Source organism: Cucumis melo, chromosome 6 (assembly GCF_025177605.1).
Source record: "Cucumis melo cultivar AY chromosome 6, USDA_Cmelo_AY_1.0, whole genome shotgun sequence".
NCBI classification, from domain to species: Eukaryota; Viridiplantae; Streptophyta; class Magnoliopsida; order Cucurbitales; family Cucurbitaceae; genus Cucumis; species Cucumis melo.
The window spans coordinates 3,718,359-3,733,626 of NC_066862.1; the positions used below are offsets into that span (position 1 = coordinate 3,718,359).

At 28.2% G+C, this 15,268-nt stretch overlaps 1 protein-coding gene across 1 annotated transcript; it reads left to right on the forward strand.

Moving 5' to 3' along the window:
• Positions 1 to 12,535: 12,535 nt before the first annotated feature.
• LOC103483650 (auxin-responsive protein IAA4-like) lies at positions 12,536 to 14,066 on the forward strand. The gene is made up of 4 exons (XM_008440367.3): positions 12,536 to 12,833; positions 12,948 to 13,171; positions 13,286 to 13,385; positions 13,475 to 14,066. Exons 1-4 carry the CDS (start codon positions 12,628 to 12,630, stop codon positions 13,548 to 13,550), a joined length of 606 nt encoding a protein of 201 aa, XP_008438589.1. The 5' UTR covers positions 12,536 to 12,627; the 3' UTR covers positions 13,551 to 14,066.
• Positions 14,067 to 15,268: the final 1,202 nt, after the last annotated feature.

Consider the following 15,268-nt stretch of genomic DNA (forward strand, 5'->3'; position numbering starts at 1 on the left):
ATTCATGTTTAGTGTAAGTGTTAAGAAAGGAATGCATAAAGATGAGTGTATTCCAAGATGCGCCAAACTATTATCTTTTAAGATTTTAGGTATATAATAATGGTTCAATAGTGAGTAGGACTCTTAATTAAAATTATCTACCAATTTAAGCTTTTGGGATGGAGTAGTGATTTTAACATAATGTTAAGAGCATGAGGTCTTGTGTTTGAATCCTCAAAATATCACCGGTGTCTCTATTTAACGTTGATCAATACTTTGATATTGGATCTTTGCTCTACAAATTTTTAAACAAGTGATGAGGAGAATAGTGTTGATATCTATCTATCTATATATATACATATATGATACTTCATGGAGGGGTGTAAGGAGCGACGATTAGGAAAAAAAAAAAGCTATCAACAAACCATACAATTGAGGGCCACTATAGCAACATCATACGTGTAAAAAAAGATTAAATTTAGTAAACGAAAAGAGTAAAGGCATGGCCAATGAATCATCCCAAATGTTGTTAGAAGGTCCTAGATTGAATCATTAAAAGTAGTCCTATACATTACGCTCCAACCAAAGGTTCCAAACAAACATTGTCATTAAGTCGGTTTTCGTACAAATTTTCATTCAATAATATGTTGTAAGTCGTCTAGACAACGCCTTTATATCTAAACCAAAGAATATATATTGTTCATTATGAGAACCCTAATTTTACTATTATGAGGAATATATATATATATATATATATATATATATATATATATATATATATATATATATATATATATATATTGTTAGACATAGTATAAATGGTGGTTGTAAGGTGTGCATGAACAGAAATGGAGACATAATTAAAGTGGAGTTATTAGGGTTAATTGAATGGAGAGGCAAATAATAAATGAAACTGTGTAGGGATGGAAAAATAAATAAGAAAGAATCTGAACGCACCATAACAAAATATTCGAAATGTTGGTAGAAGTTGAGACAATGGTACCGTGGGTGGGGCTGACCAGGACACCCCCTTTGCTTTGAGTGTTTTAGTACATTACACATTAACATTATTTTCCTTATCATTATCATATAAATAAAATCAAACCTTTTCCTTTTTTCTTTTCTTTTTTTACTTTTATGCCCCTTCTTTTCTTTCTATTTATTATTCAAACTAAAAAAAATAACACCATTTTTCTCTTTTCATAACCTCCCCCATAATTAAATACTACAATCACTACTTTATTTAAGACCGATAATTATGTGTATTTGCAAGTATTCACTCTAACAATCGAATCTAATTAAATTTTGGTGTATTTGCAAAACTTTTTAGGTTGTGTTATATCTATTTATTATTATATATTTTAGATTTGATTGTTATATTTGAAACTATATATACATTCCTAAACCCTAAATCTCATTTTCATACGACAAAAATTGTAGTTCGATAATTATTTGTATTGTTGACTATGAAGTCGGTAGCTTGAGGCCCCCAACGGATAGAAAAAAAAAATCTCATTTTCATGTCTATTAATTCCAAGGGTCCCTCAGCTTTAATTTCACTTATTGCATTTAAATTTAGAGGATGATCGATTGATTAAAGAGTCTTAACTAAATTAAGTTTGGTTTCGTTGCTGATTTATATGTTTGATTATAGATTTAGGTTATAATACTGTTATGGTTTTCATTTACTTTAGTGTTAGTTGTTTATTTGTAATTTCTCAAAAAAGAAAATCTCTATCAACTTCCTTTCATAAATTATTCGGATTTTACTTCTAATGCATGAAAATTATTGTTGTTATTATTTAATACTAAAAATTAACTTCAAGATATTTGTAAGTAGTTTCTACCGTACTTACAAAATTCAATATTTTAATCAAATAGGTTCTGTTTGAGCTTTAAACTAAGTCTAAACTATTGAATAATATTCGTTTGAGTGTTGAGTTTTGAGACTTGTAATTAGGAACCAAATGCATTAGTTTGTAAATAAAAATAATGTTTATCATTTTAATTCTAACCTGAAACTATACATAACGTTCTAATAAGATACATGTATATATCAAACACGAGTTTAATCAGGCCGATACATTCATCAAAACCCTTAACTCAAGCTGTGTCCTTAATTAACTATTGATTAACATGAGATTTGGTCCTAATTAAGAGAATCAAACCGAGTTATAGTTCATATTCAACTAACAGTCCTTTAAGTTTAAGCTATGTCTTGGGAAATGGGTAGAATAAAACAATAATAAAATGAAGAATAATATTTCTATTGGTAATATTTTGAAAATTTGAAGAATTTGTCAAAAAGAAGAAAAAAAGACTATATATATATATATATATATATATATATATATATATATATATATATATATATATATATATATATATATATATATATATATAGTTTTGAGTAATTGATGGTCAAATCCAATTGGTGGTTATGGCGGCGGGAACATCAAATTCATCGAATCTTTGAACATAACTGACGTATGAGTTGTGCTGTGTTTCTCTTCCTCAAAAATTCCTATTTGATAATGACAACTGGCAGATCTGTTTCCCCCTCTTTCAGAACCGACATTATTTTTGGGCTATTTTTATCGTTTCAGCCCAATCTTCTTCAGGCCCAGCCCAAATATCCGTTCAAATAGCTACGCAATAGAAAGGACATTCAAATCATGATTGATGATGGATGGATTCTGTTAAAAATCAAATGTTAATAAGTTAGCTATTTGATAGTGGAAATTTATTGAAATAATAATACGAAGAACCATCCACATATACCTATTTTAAATTGAACAAATAGAGAATCCAAATAATTGTACACGATGAATTAATTCAATTGAAACACTTTCAGCAATCATCAAACTAAAATCATTTTGTACGCGTGAAAAAAGGAATCTATATAAACAAAGAAAAATGGGTGTTTAAGGGAAAAAAAGAAGAAGAAGAAGAAGAAGAAGAAGAAGAAGAAGAAGAAGGGCCCACACAATCAAAAGGAAGTGTGCGTTAGGAAAGTGGGCTTGGGTGAGAGCCCAACAAGTGGCCTTAAAAACCGCAAAAAAAAAAAAAGAAAAAAAGAAAAGAAAAAAGAAATAGGCAGAATTATTGTGGAAATTAATTTATATCAAATATTAAGGATTTGATTTGGTGACGTGGCGTAGGGAGATGAGGACAAGCAGGCAACGAGGGCTCCAACTTTCGAAGTTAATGAATGGGATTTTCTTATTATATGATGGTGTGGGGGGTCCAACCGTACCTCCCGTGTGGCTTCCTGATTCTGAGTGGGACCCGCTTTTAAGTTGTGGAATATCCACCTCAGACCCCCCACACATGCAACCCTTACCACGTCCCCACCACCTCCTCCTCTCTCTCTTCTTCTTCTTCTTCTTCTTCTTCTTCTTCTTCTTCTTCTTCTTCTTCACGCGCTCCATATTTCTAAATAGTTTATTTATTTATTTTCTAATATTTTAAATAGTTGTATAATGTTTAAAACAGCGTTTTTGTTATTTTGGTCAAGGGATTTTTTTTTCTTCAAAGATTTATATCACAACTTACTCGTTTTTGTCACAAAATTTCTTCCATTTCTCAATTCTCTCCTGTACATTAATTATTCATTAGTCTTAATAGTGTGTTTATTATTTATATATAAGAGTTATGACGTTGTCTAACATATAAATCATCATAATTTAGTGTAGCTCATGTGTTACTCAATTAATAGATGAAAAAGAGTGCGGTGGTATGTAGTTATGACATGTTTAGTTAAGGATATATATATATGTTAGGCATATCACATATGATGATGTGTTTAGACTATTTGCTCTTTTTATTTGATTAAAAGTTCGATTCATTGCTGTTTCATGATTGCTGTACTATTGAAGAAAATTAAACTTTTTTTCAGTTTCTCTTAACAAATAGTACTGTCAACCAAATCCATATATATATATATATATATATATATCACGTTGGAAAGAGCCATTTATATAAAATATTTTATATATGTACATATATATTGAGAATTTTGAGATTTTACATAGGAAAAAAATCAAAAGATTTTACCTTCTAGATTGTTGATTGATTTTGATATTAAATCTTATATATTATGTCTAATATGACATCATAATCTATAAAATCTAATAATATTTGATCTTATCAAACAAAGACTCATATAATATTAAAACTTCCATAAGTTAATGAATGAGATTGTACAAACATCTTTAAGACTAGAAGAAGAAAAAATGATGAAAATAAATTTAATTCAACGATAATTTATACGATTTTCTATCTTAAAGATATAAAAGGTCATATAAGAGTGTTTTAAGAGAGAAGAATAGTGAAAGAATCTGAAAAGTGGTTTTGTTGGGGAAAAAATAGGTGTGTTTTTGGTGCAATGATAATGATATGATATATTTTGAATAATATATATTATTGGAAGAACATTCAGGGAACTTGGTGTGAAATAGCAATTTCGAAGCTGTTGATATGCCCATAAAAGTGGTTTGCATTTATAAACAAAATGGCCAAAGATTCGATGCAACTAAAGGGAAACACACACACACAGCTGGTACACTTCAATTCTATTTTTTTTTTCTAGCTGTATATATATATATATATATACACACACACACATATACATTCCTTGGTATGATTGTTAAAAATAATAATTATATATAATAATTTTACATTTTAAGAGACAAACATGTATGTACATGGATGTGTTTACATAGTTATTTTAATATTAAATATCTACATAATTATAAATGTTTTTTTTTTCTCTTAAGAATATATGTATTAGGAGTGATTTTGGACCCAAAGGTATAATTGACATTTATAGATGATAAAGTTAAGAAAAAGAATAATGCAAGTCGAAATTGACAATTAAAAATCGAAGTGGGCCTACAAACAAGAATTAGTTGTTTTGGGTCAAACCCAAACCTGTGGCCTAGACCGAGGCTGAGGGCCGCCCTTGTCAAAGGACATGTTTCATTTCATGCCCCAATTACCGAAAACAAAACTTTAAGCAAAAAAATAACCCAAGGAGGACGCTTGGTCGAGGTTAGACTTGATTCTAGCCAAAAAGAAAACCAAGCATACCCTTCGATCAGATTGGTTACCTTTTTATTATAAATACATAATTAACTTCATACGACGTAACCGGAGTCTGTCTGACGTACAAACTTTCTCTTGCTTTCACTCTTTCACTCTCTAGCTTGGGTATCGAAGTGTATGACAAGCATGTACTGCACGAGTGTGCATATTTTTACTATTGGTATTACATAAATGTTAGGTACACTTACCTTAGTTCAAGATTTAACATCAATATTATTTAAATGTATGTATGTATTAGAAACTTAGGGTCAGTATTATTTGAATATAATTCCTCACAAGAAAACCAATTCCTTTTGAATTTTCTATAGAGATTGGCCCACAAAATTAATTAAATAGAGAATTTTGTGAGGATGAATTTAAATGCATGATCATCCATCCCATTGTGCTAATTTTTTAAGAGTGTGTTTGTGTTTCGTTTAAATATTCAAATAAGAAGAAGAATTGAAAAGGAGAGATTAACTATTAGGATAAGACATTGTGTTTTGTCTTTGATTAATTAATTTTTTTTTTTTTAAAGAATATATGGGCCAATAAATGTATTGGGACATCTCCACTAAATAGATACTCCATTAGGACCTCTATCGTTCCCACTTCATTGATATAGAATCTAGAGAGTTATTGTGTTTTATCTCTAATTAATCAAAACCCTTAAACTTAAACAAGAGATTTACCATGTTAAATATTATGTTAAGTTTAGAGAAAAACGTAATTAAACACAAAGAAAAATATATAATTTAATTGAGCATATCATATTCATTCTTCACGTGTGGTTAAATATACACATAACTAGTGACATATTACCCCTAAGTAATAATGCCTTTGGACCTTAGTTCAAACTAATGAACCATACAAATGACCAACTATACAACAAATATGTAACTTCATATAACACCTTTAACAAAATTTTATAGATCAAAATGAAAGCTTCTCTAACTTATATATTGTTTTGGTTTATTAGTTTAAGTGATTCGTAAATATTATTATTCTATATGCATATTCACACATACAATGAGCTAAGACTATCATATATCAGTCATTTTAAATGAACAAAATATGATAAAGGTAGAATCACTATTCGTCAGAAGTACTCTTTAATTTGTTATATTTGACACTCTTAGTTAATCAATGATTTAACATTAAGCCTATAAACCTAAGTCATATATAGATGAGAATGTCATAATACACCTATCTCAATTGACATAATATTTATACAATCAATTTTATTAGGTTAATATAGGATTTGATTTCTTCCAATTATATTAGAACTACTATTTCAATATTTCTATTTTAGACCTCTACATTGAGTGACCTATGTTTCTTTTCATGATTATGAAAACAGCTTCTCACCCTACTCGTGGATGTAACTTTTATATGTAGGAAGGAATTGAGTTAATTAGGGTTGAAATACAGAAGAACAAAAGATACAAAGGGCATGAATAGAGGGGATATTGGTTGAAACTTTATTAAAGTGGGAATTTTATAAAGATTATTGTTGATTGATGTAGTTGTAGATGTCGGTACATATTTAATCATCTTATGCTTTAAGTTTGTTTTTTTCAGAGAAGACATAGAGAAGACATAACCAGAAGGGATAGTAGGAACACCGACTTTATAATATGAGCTGGAAATTTAAAAAATTATAAAGTCCAAATTAAAAAGAGAATTTCCTTATTCATATATAATGCCTTTAACAATTTGCTTCTTCTTTCTATAGTACTGTTAATGCACTTTAAAATTTTAGCTTTTCCACTAACTCTCCAATCCCATTAACAAAACACACCCTAGCTGTTCTTGTAACATTCAAGTCCCACATCAAATATACAATTTTTAGAAAATGGAAAATATATTTATATGTGTGTGTGTGTGTGTGTGTGTGTGTAATGGGGGTGAAGGACATTGTTGATTGTTCTTGTTCTTGTTTTACTATTGCACATATTATTCCAACAACACATGTTTTTCTCATCTTTCCATGTGTGTTTTGTCTCTTAATTTTACATATCCTTATCCCCCCCCTTTTTTTAATTACATTTCTATTTTCCTCCTTTTGCTTTTCTTGGGTTTCCTTCCGTAATTTTGTACCCTCTTTCTTTTCTTGTTAGTGGCGTTAATTCTTGATTTTGATGAACTCTAGGTAATTTGAGCCACTAAATTAGTATAATTAATAGAGTAATTAAGGCACTAGTGTTTGACACATGGAGTTATTAAAAGTCTTAACCTTTTGTTGCCTTCGGACTTCGATAACATTTTGAGTTTGTGTGTAAATTAATATATTAAAAAGTTAAAAGATGAACAAGGTTTAAGTTTACCATGTAGTGTACTATATTTGTTTGTTTGGTTTAATTAAAGAAATAATATATATATTTAAGTTCAGTTGTATATATGTCGTTTTGCAAGTTCAATTTATGTTGACATTTGTAAAAAGTATTGTTTTAGTTGATAGTTTTGAGTTGTTGAGTTACTTCTTAATCCACAAGTTAATGGACTATTAATTTATGTTTAATTTTATATTTTTATTTTTGAAAAATTGACCACCCAGTGTGTGACACTTTAATTTGCTAGTTTTTAATCAACCACCCAAAAAAAGGTTTTGTATTAGTAAAGATATTAAACCATCACTTAGCTAAGGAATCCATAATTAATTCTTCTTATTATCTACCCTAAAACTTTATTTTGCGTTTATTTCATCAATAATATTTTTGAAAATCAAAAGTATAGTGTTTTTAATCCATTAGAAACATTTTGATTCTAAGGGGTCTTTTTTTTTTTTTTTTATCACTTCCCACTGACCGCCCTAAATCACACGTATTAACGAGAGGAAATATCAATTTATACCTTGAACTTTGGTGTTTGTATCAATTTAAACCCTAAAGTTTGAGAAATGATATCAATTTAAATCTCAAACGAATAGTTGCATTAATTTAGAACATGAACTTTTATAAGTGTGTATCAATTTAATCTCTAATTTAACATAATTGTATCAATTTAAATATTTTATTTTATGTTTTATTTGGATATACTAATGAAAGTTGAAGGATATTAATTTGACACAGTTATGAAAGTTAGGGTTTAAATTTGTACAATTATTAGTTTAGAGTTTAAATAATTTATACAATCTCTAAAGTTTAGGAATACAAAATTGATATTTGTCCTATTAATAAAAGACTATTCATTGAGCATATATATTTTTAACAAAATACCAAAGGAATCACAACGGGTGCTCCCAAACATCTCAACTAGGTTGACACCTCACCTTCTTAGTACCTTCATCAGGTCCGAAACCATTCATCAAACATATTTGTCACCCTAAATAATAACTCGATAATATATATTGAGCTAAATATTTAGAATTTAAATCTTGTCTGAACTTAAAAAAAAAAAAAAAAATAATAATAATAATAAACTAAAACACTACATTCCCACCTGAAAACGAATAAAAAACCCTTCATATTAACAAAAAGGAAAAAGACACATAAAATACGTCTTAAAAAAATATAGAAATTAGAAAATATTATTTGCAATTACACCATTGAAAGCTTCCCATGAAAACATTTCAAACCATTCCTTTAAAAGTTGAATAAACAAAGGGAGAGAGATATTATATAGAATATGAAATATCAAGATTAAGGAATATATAAGAATCACTTAGTTAGCTAGGGGTACATATAATTAAATTTGAATGCATCAAAGTGATGTATCAAGAAAAGTCTGCCCAAAGGCCAAACCTAACTAGCAAACCCTAAATAATGACAAGTCAAATCAATTCCAACCTTCATAAATTGACCAAAATCTAATTCATAATTAATACTATATCTCCATATCTTTCTCCATTGAATCTTCTGTTTTGAGGAAGTGCCAAGCTTTTGGCTCACCTTCCACACAGGTGTAAAGGTATAACATTAAAATCTGATGTTTCCTCTTCATTCTTGCTTTGCCACAAAAAAATTTCCTTCTTCTTTTTTCCCCCTCAACCCCCTCTCAACAAATTAATGGCAGATCTGCCCTTAGCCAACAATGGTGAAACAGCTTAGAAAATTGTAAATAGCTTTGTTTGATGTATTAATGGCAAAAACCTGCCCCAAGTCCCCTTGTAATAAAGCCATGTCTTTTCATTCCCTTTGTTTCCTTTTTTTTAAAGCAAAGAGAGAAAGAGATGAAAATCAAAGAGAGAAGAAAAATATATAATAATGGCCTAATAAAGTTACCTATTTTACTAAAGAGAGGGGGAAAAAAGTTCATCTAAAAGTAAAAGGGAAAAGAATAATGATATTATAAAAACAAACATTTTCAAAAATACCAAAGCTTAGTTATCTAAGTTATATGCATATATTTCTAACAGTATTTAGAAATTAAAGTAATTGAATTGTGTATTTTTTTTTATAATTATATTGATTATTGATGAGGAAACAGTAGGTGTGAACTCCAATCTAACTTTAATAATATATCATAATAATCAAATTCCATTTTGTGCCCAATCTCTTTCATTTAGATTCTATATGTCTATTTAGATTGAACAGCATTTTTTAAAAAAAATAATTGGAAAACAATAAAATGGCCTACTAAATTAGTAGTTGGATTAGCATCTATATATGATAATATTTCATTTTAATTTGTTGAGGACTTGGTTAAACAACTTTTTTTTTCTTCAATAAATAAGTTTATTCAAACCCTAATTTTTTTAGTGATCAATATTTTAAGAACCCATCAGCCATTTAGTTATATATATATATAGTCAAATTTCAAAACAAAAGCTATTCTGAATAGCCAATTATATTTGTAGTTACGTTTTCAATAATATAAAAATGAAAAATAAATACATTTTCAAAACACAACATTTTCTGTGGCCTAACAAATCACATTAACAATCATAAACTGAGTTGCATTGTTGACAAATTATAAATTTAGTCTTTAAGGAATGCTGAAATAAATATCTTTTCTTTTTTTCCTTCTGGAAAATTAATCATCACAGACAATAACAGAGACTACTAATTTAGATATTTGAAATTATAAAAACGACTAAAATAAATTAAATTAAAAAATAAAAATGATCAAAAATAGAGTATTTGACAAAGTATTTACTTAAATATAACTAATTTGTCAGTTTTTTCTATTTTTAAAAAACTTCTTAAAAAAATACACTAATAAAAACTCGATAGTAATTTTTATTACATGGACTAAAAATCGCCTCTCTTAGCTCAATTTAAATCATGTGGATCAACCTTAATTAATCATCCTCTAAGTATTAAAAGTACATAATAACCATCCTTTTCTTTTTAACTCATTTGTAGCAAGTTTATTTTGTCTCCTTAAAAAATTGAAGAAAGCGATAAACTCCTACTACTATAAAATGAACAAATTGAAGAAAGTGATAAACTCCTACTACTATAAAATGAACCGATACCTCTAATTTCAAGTTATCTTAATTAGAGAAGTTTAAGCATAATGTGTTAATTCTAATTAAATTTCTCTCCTATTCTCTAATTTGAGAATGGAAAAATACGCACTCAAAAGTTTTGAGGTAATTAAGTCGGGAATAGTAATTAATTTGTAGTAATTTTTCACCGGGTGTATTTTAACCATATGTTCAAATTTGGTGGATGTGTGTTATTATATATTGTATTTTTTGCTAATTAAGTTTTAGTCTAAAGGAAATAGTAAGAAGTGAAAAAGGGGCAATAGGAGGTCGACATGTCGGGCCATAAGAAAGATGAGATTAAGACAGCCTTTTTATTTTTGTTTCGGCCTACCATATGCTAAACATTTAATGTAATTACCATTCATTTATACTCTTTCAACAGACAACTCGTCAAACCTCAACCTCTATTCTTTATTTTTTTCCCTTTTAATTTCATTTCATTAAATATCCAAAATTATTGAGAGATTTTTGTTCTTTCAGAAGTTTCGTAGTAATTATGCTTTCCTTTCTCTGTTCATATTGATGCTTCATGGATCATTCCTCATGTCCTTTTGTCTAACCCAAACAAATAGTTGATTTAATTACTCTATCCATCCAATTTTAGTTATTTTAGACCAAAATTAACGTATATGAAAAATCTTCAAGTACTATAGTCACTGTATATCAACATTCTTTTGATAATTATGTAGAGTTGATCGACATTCGAAATAAATGTTTATAAAAGGAGGTTTAAATTTATAGAGCGAATAAAAAGAATAATGATAGTAAATTTGTAGTACACTAGTATTATTGTAACATCCTAGTTAAAAAAAAGCATATAAAACATTTGAATCTTTGAAAGTATATGGTTTAAAAATACTTAAGAATCGTTAATAACTACTGCAATGCATCTTTATTATTTTCAATGGTTTAATCATAGGAATTTCCAGAGAATAATTTTATGTTAAGTGACTCCCAACAAGATTTTCTTAGAAGTATGTGAGAGTGATGAAGATAAAACATACTAAAATAACCATGGTTACTCTATGAAAATAGTACAATTTATTCTTAGAAATATATAATAAAGATGATATTATCTAAAGAAAAATATGGAAACTATTTTGTTAAAGATTTTTGTTGTGAACAATGCTATTATTATTCACTAAAAATCTGCCTTCACAACTTGAAACGAATTATCTTCCAAGATTTCCCAAGACATGCCAGCTTTTGTTTAGTACTTGCCCTCCATTAATACACTAATACAAGTTGATGGGATCAAGTCTCTCCAATAATAATAATCCGTTTGATAATTATCTCTCTTTTGCAAAATGTCAAACTCGAAATAATAATATATCTAGAATTTTACACTATTACAGACTTGTTAGTTGTTAAAGATAAAGTCAATATATATATAAAGAATTATTTCTTAAACTAACCCTTTTAATAAATAAATAAATAAATAAATAAATAAATAAATCTTAATAAGATAAAAAACTAGTAATGAAGTAAAGACGAAGGAACCAAATTCCAAAAGTAACTTTAGATACAAATATAAATTGTTTGAATTAAGAAAAAAAGAATAAATAAAGTTAAAGGAATAGGGTAGTTTTCCAATAAAAAGCGACACCTTAAACGTGAATTAAATTATAAAGAGAATAATAAGGGACTTAAAAGAAAGAAAGAAAGAAAAAAAAAAGAATAATTAGTTTAATTGGTAGGTCAGTAGCAAAGGGGTTGGTGTCCCACATGGCAGTGAATGTGGACCCCTTTCACGTGGGGATGTCCTAAAATCCAACGCTCCAGATCTCTCCCCACTCATCTAATTCAACAAATCTGAGCCGTTTATTCTCACTTCCCCCATTTCCTCGTGGGCAAACTCCCCTAATGTCCCACTCTTGTCCCCTTTGCCTCAAAGTTGCTGCCTTTGCTACCGACAGCTTCCTTTCCCTTTGTCCTCAATTCAAACCCAAATTTTCAAATTTATTAATTATTTTTTTTTCTTTAATAAACAAATAAATAAATAACCCTTTTGCTTTTAAAGCATTGTCTATAAAAATAAAACCACTTCCCATTTCCCCTTCCACCAAATCAATCCTCAAAGGAAAAAAAAAAAAAAAAGAAATCAAACTTTAAGGCGAAATTTGGGAACAATGGCATTTGAAAATGGGTTAAACCTCGATGCGACGGAGCTCCGCCTTGGACCACCGGGCGTCGACGACAATAAATTACAAGAACAACCTCAATCTATCAGAATCAACAAAAGACCGTTACTATTACCAGAATCCAACCAAAGTTCTTCGGGATCAAATGTATCCGTTTCCTCTGATGCCACTCTTGACACTCCACCTCCCTCCAAGTATGTTTCTTTTTTTTAAAAAAAAAAAGTTTCAATTTTTATTTTGATTTAGTTGTAATTTATAATTTTTAGATTATGGGTTATTAATTTTATTCTTTTGGGTATGTGATATAGGGCTCAGATTGTGGGATGGCCACCGGTTCAATCATTTAGAAGAAATAGCCTTCAAGGGAAGAAGACGACGGTGGCGGCGACAACGGCGGCGCTGGAGAGTAGTGGAAATTTTGTGAAAGTAAGCATGGATGGAGCACCTTATTTGAGAAAAATTGATCTTAGTTTATACAAAGGATATCCTGAACTCCTCCAAACTTTAGAAGACATGTTCAAATTCACCGTAGGTATGTATTACTTGAATTTATTAATTTTATCCGACGTAAAGTTTCAGTTTTTTATTTTTGTCACATCAAATTTTGATTAAAACAATTATTAATTCTTTTTCTTCTTGTCTTTAGGTGAATACTCTGAGAGAGAAGGCTATAAAGGATCTGAATACGTTCCAACTTATGAAGATAAAGATGGTGATTGGATGTTGGTTGGAGATGTCCCATGGGAGTAAGTTCTTATTTATTATTACTTTTTGAAGGAAATTTGTTTAAAATTTGAAATTGACCTGACATTTCAAATGGGTTTTTGATTTACAGAATGTTTACGTCATCTTGCAAACGATTGAGAATCATGAAAGGATCCGAAGCAAAGGGATTAGGATGTGTTGCATAAAGAAAAACAATATTTTAAGAGATCAGAACAAAATCAATGGAAGGATTGAGACAAGAGGAAAAAAATTGAAGGCTTGGGTTATCGAAGAAGAAAAAGAAGAACAGAATGTAGGATTGTTATTATTAAGATTTTAATTGTTTTTTGCTCGAGGAGGATCTTTCTTCTTCAAAGATGGAATTTTTCCTTTTTCTATGCAGCCAAACAAACAGAAAAAAAAAAAAAAAACCAAAATCGGATTTGGATTTGAAAAACAAAAAGATTGGCAAAGAAATTTGGATGTTTTTGGGGGATCGTTTGATGATATGATTCTTGCTGCAATTTGATCATCTTTATGAGGAAGATAATCACGAGTGTCTCATGGTGGGAATTTTAATCCCAATTACATATCATTATCTGCAAGGAGCAGAGAGAATGATTTGTTTTTATTAGTATTATTATTGATATTAATGTAATTTTGATGCAAAAAAATTATATTAATTATATGATCATTAAAATTTGTTGATTATATTATATCAATTTTTGTGTATCTAAATCATGTAATGCAATCTTTCTTTCTTTTTTATTCTATCCCTCAATCTAATACACCTAGTTTAAAATCTTGATCTTAGAATTGAGTTAATTTTGAAGATTCTAATTCCGTCGTTAGTTATTTTTGTTTGGGTTCTAAAATCACATTCATACTAGAAACGTTTACAAATAGACAATAGGACAAATCTTGATTATATTTTCCATCTTTTCTTTCACATCTCAAATTTTTATTTTTGTAAATTTTCCGTTTAGTCATATTAAAATAAGATTTTTCATAGTATTAAAAAAATTGATAAAATTATTTTTATATATGGATAATAAAACTAATATTATTTTTTCTTTTATTCTTATATGAATCAAGTCTTAAATTCTTAATAAAATGAAACAAAGTAAAATAAAAGTTAAAAGATTCTTATATATATCAAATTATTCATACAATGTAAGAGTTAGATTCAAATATACATACATATATACATACATATATATATACATACATACATATGTATGTATATATATATAGATATATATATACATCATTTTTAAAAGTGATATAATAATAAAGAAAAAAGGGCAGAAGTTTCAAGGTTTTTGTTAATAACTTTTTCTCTTTTTCACTTTTTTTTTTCATTTTTAGTGCAACTTTAATTTTTCATCTTTTATGGTGGTTTAGTTGTAGTTTCTTTTCGTCGTTAATTAATTTTTATTTTCTTAATTAATTAAGACTATGTTTGAGCTGAAAATTTTGACTAGAAAAGTCAATTGTTTTTAATTAATATGTAAATTTATAAGCTTGTGATTGGGAATCATTAAGTAGAAAAAGAAAAGAATAAAAGAATCTTCACATGTGTTGGCTCAAAATAATTTGCATATTTCACAATATAAACTACTAAGTGGATTTCATTTATTAAATTGAATTAATTAATGATGACTATAAATATTGTTTATTTTTTAAAATAACTAGTTCAACTTGTAATGGAATATTAATTATTTTTTATATATATTACATATAGTTATATTTTGATCAAAGAAAACAAGCCTTCTAACTTGTGGTTTGACAAACAATTTATTTTTAATTTTAAAAAATTCCTTTTATAATTTTAAAAACATTTTAAACTTGTCAATATAAGCAAACTTACCCTTCACAAACAACAACAAAAGAATTATAATAATAAGGTTGGATTAAGAGTGTC

Excerpts from the sequence above, each read along its gene's own strand:
- LOC103483650 (XM_008440367.3), top strand. The coding sequence starts at position 12,628 with ATGGCATTTGAAAATGGGTTAAACCTCGATGCGACGGAGCTCCGCCTT. Across the intron at positions 12,834-12,947 it reads GACACTCCACCTCCCTCCAA|GGCTCAGATTGTGGGATGGC; the intron begins GTATGTTTCTTT and ends TATGTGATATAG. Across the intron at positions 13,386-13,474 it reads GTTGGAGATGTCCCATGGGA|AATGTTTACGTCATCTTGCA; the intron begins GTAAGTTCTTAT and ends TTTGATTTACAG.